At 32.8% G+C, this 16905-nt stretch overlaps 1 protein-coding gene across 1 annotated transcript in view; it reads right to left on the reverse strand.

Moving 5' to 3' along the window:
* Positions 1 to 1360: 1360 nt before the first annotated feature.
* LOC127217875 (heat shock factor protein 3) overlaps positions 1361 to 16905 on the reverse strand; it is a 49035-nt gene continuing 33490 nt past the window's right edge. Inside the window, exons 5-12 of the mRNA XM_051178881.1 lie at positions 13908 to 13983; positions 13603 to 13664; positions 11857 to 11938; positions 11368 to 11498; positions 8425 to 8640; positions 5478 to 5577; positions 2388 to 2448; positions 1361 to 1662 (exon numbers count right to left, since the gene is read on the reverse strand). Coding sequence (XP_051034838.1) covers positions 1361 to 1662; positions 2388 to 2448; positions 5478 to 5577; positions 8425 to 8640; positions 11368 to 11498; positions 11857 to 11938; positions 13603 to 13664; positions 13908 to 13983 — 1030 coding nt within the window. The remainder of the gene's footprint in view (positions 1663 to 2387; positions 2449 to 5477; positions 5578 to 8424; positions 8641 to 11367; positions 11499 to 11856; positions 11939 to 13602; positions 13665 to 13907; positions 13984 to 16905) is intronic.

The raw sequence follows: 16905 nt of genomic DNA on the forward strand, positions 1-16905 counted from the left end.
AAACAATACTATGAAAAACATGCTCATCTCTTTATTAACTGACAGAATATTACAGTGACAATATATTTCTCAGTTTGTGAAATACACTATTTCACTCCTGACTATCAAAACTCAGCCACAGCTACATGAGATCTGGACTTTCTATAAGAATTTTCAAAATTAAACAAGCCATTTTATTTTAACAAGGACATGCTTTTAAAATCAGGGACTGAAAACAATGAGCAATTTCCCCTTCCTCTTAAAGTTGACTCCATTATTGAAACTATGAAAGAACACATTAAATTTTAAAAAATCAAGGGGGCAAAAACACAAGTAAATTTGTTGAGTTTAACAGGTATAATAGAGCAGTAGGACAGTGTCAGACAGAAGTCTTTAAAACCTTGATGTTTTGGTATTCAGATCACTAACAGAAAACCTTAAACATGTTCTTCAGTGCTTCCTCAACTAAAGAGATAACCCTAGAGACTAAGTGCTATGGTGCTCAATGCTTAGGCATATATGAACACTATTGTTACAATAGTTCGCATGAAAACTGCCCCAGGTTAATGTAAAACCAGACTCTTTTTGGAGCATAATAGTATATCAAATAATTACATTTGTGTCAAAGAATGCTGCTAAAACTAAAGATACATTTGTAAATGTAGGTATAGTTGAGAAGTGGTTGACTGTGATTCTTAATTTCTAATAAGTCATTCGCTTTTGTGTTCCCCTTTGCTTTAAGGAAAATTTGCTAAAGTTTGAGTCCTGGAGTTCTTATCCAAGGTTTTGGGTGAGAACCAACATGTTGACGTTGATTGTCCATGAAAATGACCATTATACAGACAAATTTCTTTAGGAATTAAAAATTGTGTAAAATTATGTAAGACTGTAATAAAGTGTGTAGCTATAGAGTAACTGTACCTGTAAAATCTAGGAGTAACAATAACCACACCATTTTCATTAACTGAATAACTTGCTTTTAAAAATGAGACTTTCAATAAAACTTGGAATAACTGTTTCTTTACTATGAAGAAAAGGTAGCTGCAGAAATCTGCTAATTAAAAAATGCAATAACACTAATCTATGTTCTAGTCACAAATAAGGTATCAAAATACTATTGGTTTAAAATAAAAAACTTTTTGTTCTTTTAAAATTTGAATGTATTCTTTATATTTTTGTGGTTTGAATTTCATCTTAGTTGCCAAAGCTTGTCTTGATACTGGGAGGCAGTAATTTTAACATATTTTTTTAAGTTACAGAAGGTACAAAATGAAGATAAATATACTAGCCAACATCCGTGGAATAGCTATTTCCCAGCAGGAAGTGAGATTCTTTGAAACTCAAAATAACTTCTAATAGAAGATTAAGCTTAATATGCTTTTCAAAAAATATTAGGAACAGGATTGAGAAAGAGAAATGGAAATACACTGGATTCCCCACTGGATTCTGTGGACAACTGGGAAACAACATTTTCAATAGCATTTGCAGTATCTTCTTGGTTAGGAGAAATATTGAAGCTTATGTAATCATGATCACATAAAGCTGACAAGGCATTTGATGGGGTCTTCAGATTATCTAAAAAGAGGTCATTAGAATCTTGAAGATTTTCTCCAAAATCACATATTGGTGTCCCATCTAATAGTAAAGGCTGGGTTTTTTCCATGCATTGTATCATATGTTTGTCTGTGGAGAGACAGTGTTTTATTACATGTGATGTAGGGGAAGAAGATTTATAACAAAGTATAATTCACAAGTCTTTCACTGTTAAAGGCTTCATGGAAGACACTAACTGTTATCCCCCCACTCTTCTGATTTACACTCTATATACTGGCTATATTAGCCAAGAAAAATGGACTTTTATTCTTAAAAGATACTATCAGCCTTTCCTATTATACGTATAGATTATCAACATTTTGGTGCTTCTGTATGGAAAAGGATATCTAGTTCCACCCAAATACATGTTTGGAATCAAGGCGGCATTAATCACGAGAACATAAATTTGGCAGACTACACCATCCATAAAATAGAAGGCTGACTATGAATGACTAGGCCTAGTAAACAACAAAGGACTTATTTTCTGAAAAAGAACTTTCAGTGTCAAAATTATACCATATCCTTGTCAGTTTTGGTCATTTTTTTTCTTAAAATCAGCCATATAATAATAATATAGTCTCCATGAAGTTTATAGAGTCACTATCAGGGGAATTCCATATATATATATATATATATATATATATATATATATATATAATATTATTTAAAATAACTCATGAAACAAGAAAATTAGTTTCCACAAGTGTTGACTAGGGCTTTCAGATATTAAATGGTTTGTTGAACGTCATATGGCTTGGTTGTGAGCCTTAGTCTCAGACACGTTTTCTGATCATTCTAAAAATAGTCTTTTGTACCTTTTTCCCCAATGGCTTCAAGCAGACTTCTTTCTCCTTCGTTTTTCATTAGACTTAGAGTCTGGATACAAAGAGAAAACACTAGAGTCCTTATCAATACGTCATTTTTAGTGATAAAATTAAATGACTGAGATAAAAATCTATCCCTTGAGGCTGTGACTGTATAGTGTATTTTGCAAATATGAAGCAGTAGTTTCAGTTCTCTGCACTCAAAGAAGCATATTTTCTGATAGATTAATACAGTTAAGAACAGTACATTTCCCCTTATCTTGTTTTTTAAAAGTATAGTTTTTTCTTCCTAACTGCTTTTTAGACAGAAGAAAAAAAGAACAAATTACAGTAGGTCTATTTTCCATTTAACTTGAACTAATATATACCAATATTTATTGGACAAGATAGAAGCAAACATAATATGCAATGTTTTCAGGCATGCATGTTTGAATGTTAATAACAACATTCACCAAATATGCCTACTATTCCTGGCAAAAAGGAAATAATACTTCTTTCAAGTCATTTCTGTCAAAACAATATAATAAGAATGAATCGTCTCAAGGTCTAGCCCCATTACTGATCAGTGGTGAAAAATAATGCTTCTACCTATACAGGTTCCCTAATTGGAGAAATCATCCTAAGAGAATAGGATTTTACTTTTGTCTTAAAACCACAACAACAATATGACCTTACTAAGCTAAGAGAAAGACCTGTAAATATACTTTAAAAGACTGCTGTCTAGGAGAAGGAACTGTGTTTTCTTACTATCTTTAGGCAAGAAAGGAAGATTTTTTTTAAAAAAATTATTTCATTATTTTATACATTTTAATTAATATATATCACTTACTTGCCTCTGGCCTTTCCCATCCACCACCACTCTAATTCCTTCTATGCACCTGCTCTCACTCAGCAAGAAATATTTTTGTTTGTTTTAAGACAGGCTTTCTCTGTTTAACAGTCCTGGCTGTCCTGGAATTCTCTCTGTAGCCCAGGCTGGTCTCAAACTCACAGAGATCTGCCTGCCTCTATTCCTCAAGCACTGAGATTAAAGGTGTGTGCAACCACACCTGGCCAAGGAAGATTTGAACAAAGACATTTTTCAAAATCTGGCTGTCCTATTCTTTTGTTTTTCTCTTTTAGTTTATAGTAATAACTATGGTCATTTCATAACCCAATTAATTCCAGACAAAATTCCAGGATTTATTTGATAAAATTTGGGTAACTATCCAATAATAATGCGTTAGTGCATTTAGTGCTTATGTATTTAGCCATGTCAGAGACTAAAAAGCAGATTTGCCTTTTGTGAGATATTTTCACCCATGATTATAAAGTTATGGCATAAGAGAAAAGGGATGGAATTCTACATTGTTTTTTAATGCATAAATAATGGGTCATGTGGTGATGCTAAGTCAGTCTTACTAACTCAGTCCTGCCCCATCCCCCTATGGCTGAGTTGCTTCTCAATAATTACCTTTCTCATGAACAACAATTAAATTTATTGGACAATAGATATAACTGGAAAATGTTCTGTTAAGCAAAGTAACCTAAGCCCAGAAAAGTAAATGCCACGTGATCTTTCTCATATGTGGATTCTAGTCTGTAACTGTTAAATATATGTCATAATAGCAGTAAATATTGGTAAATGTCAAGAAACTAAAAAAGGGTCTATTACAATGGACAAAAGTGGCTTTCAGAAATCTGGATGGAGAAGGCAATAGAACTTTTGTAAGAAGGGGAATAAAGGGACAAATAGGGTACAGCAGAAAAAAAGAAAGGGAGAGAAATATGAGGGGACTGTGGCAGGGAGAATCAGCCAAGATGAAATTTATGTGAAAATACCATATGGGAGCCTGCTACTATGATAGTTTATAAAAAGAATTTTAACAAATATATTAGCTTACTCTTTGTATGTCCCTTGCACACTTGAGGCAAGTACACAAGAAAAGTATGTTATTTCAGGATGTCTACACTATAAAAACTCACTAAATCAAACATACAGTCCCAATTATGATCCTATAGATTGAAATATAATAAGAGTCTTTCTTATGTATATAAATTTATAATAAAGCAATTGTCAAGGAAAACAGCAGCTCATTTAGAAGCATATGTCAATTTTTTGAGGTAAGTTCTTACTATATTGTCTAGCCTGGTCTTGAATTCCTGTATTCAAGAGATTCTTTTGTATCATCATCCCAATTAGCTGGAACTATATATGTGTGTACCATAAGTATTTGTGATACTGTATTAAGCTTGCCAATTATTTATTATCAGTACTTATTTTATAAAAGTGTGAGCAAAGAATTTGTACTTGAATAAATGGGTTTCTAATGTTATAAGTACCTGAATGTATTAAAATCTTGAAAACACATTATGCTAGATAGGCCTTGTAATTTATCACCATTAAGGCACTTAAGAAAGGGTCACTATGTCTATGAGAGATTATAAATGGTATACCTTAAGCCATCTTATATTATTCATATTATTCACTTAAATGAAAAGATTTTTCTGCTAATAATCTACTACAGCAAGAGTCATGAGTAAATTAAAACTAGATGAGGTATAAAAAGGACTAAAGAGACAAGACGTAGATCTTACATTGGTTTCTGCCATGATATCCATATCTAGTAAATTTTCAGATTTGTCCATCATCAAAACAGGAAGGTCATAACAGGCTGCCTGAAAAGAATTTACAAGGAAAATTCTCTAAATACAATGACATATTATAAATAAACAACCAAACATCTAGCTCTTATGAAAATTCTGTATACAACTGAAAGATATTGTGAAAAGAAAAGGAATGCTGAATACATAAAATCACAAAGCATAATTTTATGTCAGTGAATACTTTAGAATTTAAGTAACTAGAAAAAGAAAAACATCATGTAAAGACAACTTGTAATGCTGCTATAAGGAAGAAAGGCATAATGATTACAGAAAACTAGGCATATATGAAATATAGTAAATTGGAAATGCCAAGGTAAAAGCTCATGTATTGAGTCCTAGGCCTGATATTATCAGTGCTGATTTGCATATATCATTCTACTTTTTGAGCAGTCAATATAAATGCAAAACTTCATAAATTTGGGCTGGTAAGCTTACCTCACTGAAATGGTCAAGGTCATAATGAACTGAGTTCCTAGAGAGTAATGAATTAGGCTCTACCATATTTCCTTCAGTATGATGCACATGCTTTTTATCCCTTCAATGAGAAACATAGACATAGGCAATAAATGTGGATGCAAACAATGACATTCTTACTTCTAAGAAACAATCTGTCAGTTTATTTATATGGTGGATTACACTGATAGATTTTTGTTTGTTGAACCATCCCTAATTGATCATGGTGGCTAATTTTTTTGATGTGTTCTAGGATTTGGTTTGCCACTATTCTATTAAGTATTTTTGTGTCAATGCTTATGATGGAGATTGGTCTGTAATTCCCTTTCTTATTTGCATCTTTGTGTGGTATGGATATCAGGGTAACTGTTGCCTCTTAAAAAGAGTTTGGCAGTGATCTTTCTGTTTCTATTGTGTGGAATTCTGCACTGAAACCTTCTGACCCTAGGCTTTTATGTTGTTGTTGTGAGATTTTTTTTTATGATTGCATCTACTTCCTTGGGGGTTCCAGGTCTATTTAAATAGTTCATCTGGTCCTGATTTAGTTTGGTATGTGGTACCTATCCAGAAAATTGTTCATTTCTTTGAAATTTTCCAATTTTGTGGAGTATAGATTTTCAACTTATGACTTAATGATTCTCTGGATTTCCTCAGTGTCTGTCTTTATGTCCCTCTTTTCATTTATGAACATCTCATTAGATGCTGAAAAACACTTTGACAAAATCTAACACCCCTTCATGATAAAAGGTCTTGGAGAGATAAGTGATACAAAGAACATACCTAAACATAATAAAGGCAATATACAGCAAGCCAATATCCAAAATCAAACTAAATGGAGAGAAACTCAAAATGATCACACTAAAATCAGAAACAAGACAAGACTGTTCACTCTCCTTATCTATTCAATATAGTACTCGAAGTCCTACTAGAGCAACAGGACAACAAAAGGCGAGGGTCTTGGTCCTGCTTCATCTTGGCATCCCAGATTTTGTTGACTCCCCAAGGAAGGCCACACCCCCTCTGAGAAGAAGATGTGTGTGGGAAGGAGAATGTGAGGGCGGGAGAAGGGAAAAGAGAAGGAATTAGAGTTGGAATGTAAAATGAAAAACAATTTAAAAACAATCTATATAGGAAAACAAATAAATTAAATATTGTTGTAAAAAAAGAAACAATCTTTGAGAAATCCAGCAGATAATAAGTTGAAAAATTATGTGGGATTGCCAACTAAGAAACCATAAAGCAATATTACACTTTTCAGCTACAGATATCTCACTTGCAGAGTATAAATCCTACTGCTGTATGATTGCAGTTTATGATTTACCAGTTATAACTCAGAGTAGCCCATTTCTCAGTAAAATTCCAGAGTTTTCAACCTACTGACTTCCAGAAAAAGATGGGGGTGGGGAGGAAGACCACATTAGACTTTCTCTCTCTAAATAGGAAGTACTTTTCAACCAGAGATAAATGTCAATAGCCATAGGACAAGAGGTTTACACATTTGGCATAAAATAAAGGTGTTTAAACTGCTGTCTCAGAAGAGTAAAATCTAAGGCACCATAACAATACACCCAGCTGACCAAGAATAACTAGAAGAGCTTTACATTTATGAGATTGTATATATTCAAATTTAGGCTTAGAAATGACTTGATTCCTCTCAGGAAGAACACCAGTCTGAATCTCATCAAAAGATAAGAGTCACCAGCTAGTGGTTGTACAGTCCTTTAATCCCAGCACTCATTAGGTAGAGGCAAGTTCAAGGCCAGCTTGGTCTACAGAGTGAGTTTCAGGCCAGCCAGAGCTGTTACAAAGAGAAACCCTGTCCTGCAAAACCAAAACCAAAACCAAAACAATAACAACAAAAAGATGAGAGTCCACAGCCTTGAGAGTTTGGGGCATACATATCGGCAGCTCTCAGTAAGCAAAAGTTTTACACATTTTTTTTTTTACTTTTCATCAGGAGTTCTGAGGATCTTGACTTTATTTTGTCACTAGTTAGGAAAACTAGGTGTTCTAAAAATATTTACATTTCTATCAATTATTGTTATCAATATTGCTACTCAACTTGGCTTCAAGAAGCTATTAAATTCTTGTAGGGCAATATTTCTTGCTTAATCTCATAAATCTTGGACTTAACTATGATGGCCAAGTCATCCACCAATGTTAAAACAACTCAGAATATTCATCTCAATCAACACTGTTGTTGTCATGGTTAGTTAGGTTCTGGTGAGATTCAGTGTAGTGAGAGCTTATTTTGTTGTCTAGAGTTTTTATTTAATGCACATATCTAAGAGTCCACACTGAGGTTTAGGTTCAAGCTGAGGAAGCTCTTTGGGGGGTGTGTATGTCAAGAGGGTATTTATATTTTAGGCCTACCAAGGACTACATGTGATCTTTGTCCCCTTAAGATTAGGTGATGATTGTGAGCTTGTAATGAGGAATAATACAAATCTAAGATGAGAACACATGCAAACAGATGATTATAAGTACTGCTGATGAAGGTGAAACTCAGGCAGACATCCTCAGGACAGAGATATGCTGACAATGGTGCCTTTCTGGCTCCAATTTAGTAGTATTTTTGCTGAAGCATACACAACCTTCAAGTTTTAGGAAATGAAGACAGTTCTCGTTTTTTTTCTTATAGTTCTGTTCCAAGCAGGAAGTTTCACTCTAATTTCAGAGCTAATATTGGATACAGAATTGAATATTTTAAGCTAACAATGTTGGGTTCTCATTTTCATACCAGAGGAGAAACACTAAACATATTATCTGAGTGTATCTGTAATACATGAGAAGCAATGATAATGTCAGGAGATGAGTACCTAAGGGAAGTGTTTCTTTAATCACATCTTGCTTCTCTCAGCATATCATTAAACATTTTTCAAAACTATGTAAATGTATACCTAGAATAAAGATGGAAGACACTGAATACCTGTTAATTATATTGTTACACAGACTGTCTGATTTATCTTCCATCAAAAGTGAATCCTGAGGAGAAAGCTCTAATTGCAAAGGCATATCCTTAGGCTCCTGTTCAAAGGATTCTTGAGTTATTTGTTCTCGTAAAAATGGTATGGTCAAATCCAACTGAATGGTCAGTGAATCTTTATCTGTAGGTATAACTGGAACAGATGCATTAGGGTCTTTTCTGAAAAATAGGGCAGAAAAATATTAACTCAACATGTTGCAAGAGTTCAAATTCCATGAAATATAGTATATCTATTTATATTGTATCAGCAGATTTTCAATACTCAGATCAAAGAATTATATTGTTCCAATATGCTCTCCTTTAATTTCATTATATAATATATGATACAGTGCTCAAACATATTAGTAGATCAAATTATTACTTGGCAATAAAAATAAACTATTAATACTTGATGAAGCATACGTGAAACTTGGAAATATGGTAAGAGAAATAAACCAAAGACAAATGTTTACTTTTATGATATTATTGATATGAAGTACCCAGAATAGTCAAATTTCAATTTTAGGGATACAAAATAAGTCTTATAAATGGGAATGAAAATTCATATTGGGATGATGAAAATACTCTCATAAGGAGTTATGATGACAAATGAACAACACAGTAACTTCACTATAAAGCTAAAATAAAATTTAAGTGTATAAATTTTATAACTTATATACACACATATAACTTATGTCCACTATGTTCAATTAACCAATGAATAGATAAATGAAATGTGTGTATATATATATATATATATATATATAAATAATAGAATATTATTCATGAATAAATTCAAGCACTAAACTGTGTCACCTTAATTTTAATTGAGAAGGAAGCATGGGGGCTACTTTCTTGTCATTTAAAAGAGGAAATAGAAAAGTAAAACAAAATAGTCTTTTGATTATTATGTTAAATAACAAGTTATATTTAAGCTTATATTGAGGGAAATATACAAAAAGTTACACTGCAAGCTAAAATTTCCACTGATTACTGTATAATTATAGCAGAGGTTAATTTCGTCATAGGATTAATGAATTCTTTCCAATAGAATAAACAGGGGTGGAAGGATGGAGCACTGATTAACAGCATGGGCCGTTAACATCTTCTTTCAGAATATCTGAGTTCAATTCCCAACGCCAATATATTGGTTACAGACAAAAGTCTGTAACTTCAGTTCTAGGCAATTTAGAGCCTTCTTCTGATATTCCTGGGCACCAGACACACAATTGGTAAACAGACATACATGCAGGCAAATACTCACAAACATACATTCTATAAAAATTCTCATTTAGACTAAACAATTTGGATTAGTAACCATATTTCCACATTTTCTGATTTGGCAATTAGAAAGCCCTCAAATATTTGAACTACACATTGAACTTAAGAAGATAAATTATCAATTCAATTTTGACATAAATTTGTACAGGTATAGAAACTTGAAATCTTTCTAATTGGCCTCTAGATGTCATAAAGTTTGAAATACACTTATGTCTTTATTTAGTAATGCTTTTCAATTACCCATTTTGAGATGTGCCTACTGTTAGGAATATTAGCCCCTGTTCATTAGGCAGACATGACAGTCACTACTGAGGTGGCTTTTATGCTGTTGCCTTTAAGATATCACTCATGTGTGTGTGTGTGTGTGTGTGTGTGTCTGTGTGTGTGTGTGTGTGCAACACACACATATTTAACTCAGGAACTATTGTTCTAAATTTCAAATCTAAATTCTCTAAAAATATGACCTCATTATTTTTCCCCAAACACATTTTTAGACACAGGTGTCTTAGCAGCTTGTTAATATCCTTTGAATTCCTAGGTCTAGGACACCCAGGCCCACAGATATGAATGACCTTTGCCCCAAATATATCATCCCCACCAAAATATTCTACCTTTTGTGTTGCTTTTGATATTTCCTTAAGTGGTTTTATAAATATCTGCCTCTAAATGGTCACTAGAAGGCTTTTCCTTCCATAGTCCTCTTGCTAGACATTCTTTTATAAAACTCTTTTCTCCCTGTACCAGAGCTGTAATGCTCCATCTGGCCTTCTGTTTATCTAAATAAGTATCTTTAAATATCTAAACAAGGCTAGGCATGGTGGAGCATGCATTTAATCCCAGTACTTGGAAGGAAGAAGCAGACAGATAAATCTGATGTACACAGTGAATTGTAGGACAGTCAAGGCTACAAGTCTACAAAAGTGTTTCAAAAACAAAAGTCTAAACAAATTTCTAAGTATTTCAAGTTTTAAATGATTAAACAAGTGTTAATATATCTCCCATCAATAAAACAGTCTTAGGAATAGCATACACAAAACCCCACAAATATTCTTATTAAATATTGGTTTAAAATCTAAAACTGTTACAAAGAACTCATGGAAAAGTATGCATTATTAAAAATGCTTCAAGTCATAGTGGTACCCACATTTTGGTGGTAACCAAAGGGTATCTGATTGGACTTAAGGCCCACTCAACCCTCCTGAACTATTTCCTAGTCCCTGAAAATCTCATCTTTGTTGCCATTTTTTTTAAAAATATGTACTCATTACATTTATTATTTGTAATGTGTACTGATTTATTTTTTGTAGTGCTGAGTCATTCAACCTAGGGAATTCCATGAGCCAAGAATTACTTTACCAATGAGCTTTATCTTAAGGCCTTTAACTTATTTCTTTTTTATAAATAATTTTTTCTACAATAATTTCAAATATATATCCTGTTGTAGATGTGCTGTTTTGAAGTAATAGAATCCAGGTCAAACTGCTGTGTAAGTACTTTTGTTTTCTATTTAGAGGAGTAAACTTCAAGTACTACTATAAAATAAATATATACAAATGAACAATATAGTGCTAATTTATAACCATTATAATGCTTCATTATCAATATATTGCTCACAAATCTGCTTACCCATCATCTCCACTTGGCTTGTCTACAGATGAAATTACATTTTTGGATTCTTTCAAAACTGGTATGACTCTATCAAGGAGACTTTTATATTTGTCTTCAACAAGTTCATAACCATCTTTTAATATCTCCATCTAAATAAAAAGATTAGAGAAAATTAGAGCTAGTTATGCTCCTAGTACATATATAGTAATTCATGGATGATAATGGATGCAATTCCAATTCAAACTATTTAACAATTATATAAAGAGTAACAGAAACTAGAATTAGAAAATTTATTTATTTATTTATTTTTTGAAATAAGGTTTCTCTGTATTATTTCTTTGGAGCCTGTCCTGAAACTTGCTCTGTAGACCAGGCTGGCCTAGAACTCACAGAGATCTGCCTGCCTCTGCCTCCTGTGTGCTGGGATTAAAGGTATGTGCCACTAATGCCTGGCCAAATGTTTGTTTTTAACTCATCCACCACCAACATTTTACTTAAAAATCTTACAGCTTCTTTCTTCTTGTCATCTGGAATATGTAAGCACTGATGATCACATTCAGAATCTGAAACTCCAGATAATGATAATGACCTGCAATGAGATCCACAAAGTTAATGTCATGATCTATATTAATGCTGCAGTTGTCAGTCCATTGTGTTATGCAAAATATATCTTTTACTTATCCTTTGACACAATAATTCCCATTAGAAATTAGTGCTATAGGTCTTAGTATCAGAGTTAAAGGACACTGCACATTTAAGCGAGAGGTCACTTAAAAGAGTCAGTGGTCTGTTAACCACCTTTCCAAAATGTTTGAATCTTTTAGTACATCTTGTAATCTAAAACTAAAGCAAAAGTTTCCTTAAATTATACCTGATTCAAGACCTGGGGAAGACAAAAGACAGATAAAGACAGTTTATTATGTTCAAAGTAGGTATTAACCATAATGATGTCTGGATATATTAATGATAATGTTTTAGTAAGGTTTATATCCTTGAAATAAGTTGTGAATATATGATTCTGTACTAAAATAATTAACTGAATGTATTCAGGAAAATGGAAATAGTCTTTCTCATGTAGAATGCAAACTGAAAATAAGAATTATTTAACTATGAGACAATCACCATACACCATCCAGTGAGGTGAGAGTACATCCTTGTGGCAGATCTTCACTCGGCCCTCATTTCCTTATTTAAATAATATTCAGAGAAATATAGCAGGCCAGTTTGGTCCTCTACTGTTCAATCTTGTATATACTTTCCACCCACTCATTTCTTTGTACACTTGTCTTTTTCTTTTACCACTCCCAAAGAACATAGCCTAGCTTGGTTTGCATGGTCTCAAGGGCTCAACCTCCTGGGAAATGAGGTTGCTATACTCTGTTTGAGTGCATATTTATTCTCTTTTTTATTCATTACATCTTTAAGCAAACTCCCATATTCTTCCTTTTTTGTTCTTTTTTTTTCTTTAATCATTTCCCTTTCTGTCATATTCCACTCTTTTTTTTCCTGAATAACAACCTAAAGCTAATAACTAGTCTCAGTGTGATTTATTGTTTTTATTTCCACTCCCTTTCACAATACAAAAACTAATATATTAGTTCACAAAGTTCTGTAAGTCTTCATTTAATTCCTAAAACAACTGGTTCTTAAGAAGAAAGATTTGAATATTTTATAGTCAACAGGTACTCTATTTTCATAGTGGGTGTGGTATTTTTTAATAGGAATTGTCACCATAGACTCAAGTGTTTGAATATTTAACCCAAAGGGAGCGGCACTATTAGGAGGTGTGTCCTTGTTGGAGTATGTGTGGCCCTGTTGGAGGAAGTATGTCACTGTGGAGGTGGGCTTTGAGGTCTTATATGCTCAAGCTACACACAGAGTGGCAAACAGTTTTTACTTCTGCTTCCTGAGGATCAAGATATAAGGCTCTCAGTTCTTCCTTCTCTAGTACCATGATTTTTTACACATTGCCATGTTCCGCTATGATGATAATGGACTAAACCTCTGAACTGCAAGCCAGCCCCAATTAAATGTTTTCCTTTATGAGAGTTGCCATTGTCATGGTATCTCTTTATAGCAATAAAACCCTAACTAAGATAGTGAGATACTGCTAGATAATGATATGTTTTGCTTTCCTTAGTAGGTACTTTTGTTCTCTGGTGGCACATACTTAATGTATGTGTTATGATGTGTTCAGAACTAGACAAGAGAATAAAAGCACCTTTGTAGAATACTCAGAGTCAGCATACTTACCTTTTCCTCTTTTTTAGTACTGTATGGTTTTCATTCATCAAATCCAAGATAAAACAGAGTACCTGAAAATAACAGACTATTTTAACTATGACACCATTCTCAATATTTAGGGAAATCAATAGTAAAACAGGAACGTTGTGAGAGAGGTTCTAGAAAGTACTCCTATAACTTTGCATAATCATTTGGATTTCACATGACTTTATGTTGTAAATATTTTATATTTATGCACAGAGTGCCATCAAATAAAAATAATTCCTAGAAAAGAAAAAAAACTAAGACTACTTTAAAAATATAACAACCTATACCTGCGTTAACAGCTGCTGTTGTTCACAGTACTTTTTTCTTAGGCTTGTCATTTCAACACATAAGCCTGAATAGTCCCTGAAACATAAATAGATTACTTAAATGGAGAAAGATATTAGTGTTCCTTAAAATTTAAAAATAAAATATCTAAAAATGCTAAATTTATTTGAATCATAGTATTTTCATGTTCTTCATAAAATTATACTCATATTGTCCTAGTGGAATATTACTGCCTTTCAGTTTAAAAATCACTACTTTTACTAGTTAATTAGTTCACACAGATTTTAGAGCAATGAGGTTTTAGTGGTGCTGATAATAATCTAGAGCTTTGTGCATGCTAGTTTGGAACTTCAGTGATCAATCTAATGAGAGATGTCATATTTAGTTTTCTCACAATCCTACCTTAATACTTTCTTAGACTTAAGAAAACAAAACAATAAATTCCTTACTAATTAACTTCAATAACTGGAGGAGGAAAAGATTTTAGAAAACTATATGAGAGTAAATAAATCTTCAGGTTAGTAGTTTTAAACCTGGAGGAGTAAAAGATTTAATAAAACTATATGAGAATAAATAAATATCCATGTTAGTAGTTTTATACCAAACTATCACATTTAGACTTCTATTAAATAATACAAGAGACACATGCCATCAGATTACATTTCTAATACTGAATTAGATTTTACATACAAATTTACTTTGAGTTTTGTGTTTTAAGAATAAACAGCATTATAAATAAAGTTTAATGTACATGCTCACAGATATGCTGCCTCTGATAATTTTCAATAATTAGAGAGACAGTGCTTGAAATGCACAATGTTTGAACATGCCTAATTTTCTTTGTTAAAGATAACAGTAATGATACATTTAGAAACATAAACATAAAACCAGAAAGTGTTAGCAAAACTACTGGAATAGAATTCCTTACTTGTTGGGAGGAGTGGATGATGTGGGGCTGGTGGAGAGGCAAGGGAAGTGATAGGAGAGATGGGGGGAGAACTTTGGGTGCAAATAAATATAAAGAAAAAAGTACCAGAATTTATAACTTCTTTCTGACCCTTTAACTTTCCATGTAAAGACTAACATTTCACTACTGCTATGTTAAAAAAAAATCAAAACAACAACAAAAAAACCCCAAAAATGGTCATACTTAGGAGACAAATTGTAACACAATGTCTGTCATTTGTAAAGACTGAATTTTTTTAACTTGTAGAAACTTATATTCCATCTGTATGCAAGTTGACTAGGAATGGACTTGTGACAGCTGATCTTGGTTGTCAACTTGACTACATCTGAAATCAATAAAACCCAAGGTTCTGGGGACTCCCATGAGGGATTTTCTTAATCAGATTATTAGAACTAAGCAGACCAACCCTAACTCTGTGCCATACATTCATCAAAGGACATTGAAGACGGGAAGCTTTGCGTTTGCATGCTTGTCCTCATTCTCACTGGCAAGTTCATCTATCCTGTTGCTGAGGCATTCCTTCACCAGTATTAGTACCATTTGCGGGATGAAAATTCTAATGTAGATTGATGCTCAGCAGCTGTTCAGTAATCCTCCAGGACTCCAGCACCAGATTGAGACTACGGAGGCATTCAGCCTCATAAACTGAGTAACTACTGGGGCCTCAGTCTCTTCAATGTTATAGCCATTGTTGAACTACCCAGACTGCACCTTGTAAGCTAGTTTAGCAAATATTTTGCTTTTAATACATCGGTTCTATACCTTTAATGAATCCTGCTAATTATTCTAGATTGTTGTAGTAGGAGTGGAATATTGCTATAACAGGACTGATTATTTGTTGAAAGAGGATTGTGAAAGATTTTGGAGTTCTGGGCTGGAAACATCGTTTAATATTTACAGCTTAATGACTTGTTTTTACTTTAACGATAACACTGAAAATAATGAAGGCGATGGAGGTCTGTCCTGGAAAGTTGCAGAGGGAAGCAAAGACACAATCATGGCCATTCTTGTGATATTTTGGATTACAAATCTTTGGAAGTGAAACCTTTACTTAATTGACACAATTCATGCTGATCATCTGGGACTGAGGAATCAGCACTGATTAAGGGATCAGTGTTACTGAACAGAAATTTTCTGGGAATATTTCCTCAGGGACACAGAAGCCAGCTTCTAATGCTGGTAACTGGCAACAAACATTCTTATTACTCAAATAAAATAAATGAATGTCAGGTTTTAAATAGGAAGATCACCCAAGTGGCAATATGTTCAATTTGATGGGAGTGATTATAGGTAACATAAATGAAAAAAAAAAACTTTTGGTATTTATATGTATATTACTTTAAAGAGAGCATTTACTGGTTGCTTTGAATATATAAATTTTCATGCCTTTAACTCTACAAACATGTGTATCTCTATGCAGAGGGTGATAAAACAACAAAATTTGCCTTAGAGAATAACTTCATATAAAGTGGGCATTTAACAGACTAACATGAAGATATTCAACTAAATCTTGATTTGTCAAAACATAGTTTCATATGTAACCAAATGTCTGGTAAAAACAACAGAATAAAAGCCATTATTTTGATAAAATATAAAATCTTATCCTCTTATTCTCTTTTTAAAATATTAGTAAAAGTAGAACAATGTTTTTTGTTTGTTTGTTTGTTTTTTAGAACAATGTTTTTAAGAAAGCTTTGTTGCTTTGGACCTAAAGAATTTGTGGTTCCATAGTAGTAAAATAAAATTGACTTCATAAAACCCTTAAGGTTAATTTACATCTTGATTTTCTGCATATTGAATTTCATGTTAATTAGGATTTTCGTAATTAATGATCTTACATTTAGTGGAGACTCAAACCATAATCTTTCTCTTTTTATATTCAGTGATTTGTGAAAAAAACACATATATCTACTGAGAAATAATGGTGAATCAAAAATATATTTAAAATGGAATAAAATATATTAAGGTCAATTTATGAGACTATAGTAGGTTATTATTATCTTTCCATGTGGTTAAACATTAATATGCCTTTG

Source organism: Phodopus roborovskii, unplaced genomic scaffold (assembly GCF_943737965.1).
Source record: "Phodopus roborovskii unplaced genomic scaffold, PHOROB, whole genome shotgun sequence".
Classification (NCBI taxonomy): Eukaryota; Metazoa; Chordata; class Mammalia; order Rodentia; family Cricetidae; genus Phodopus; species Phodopus roborovskii.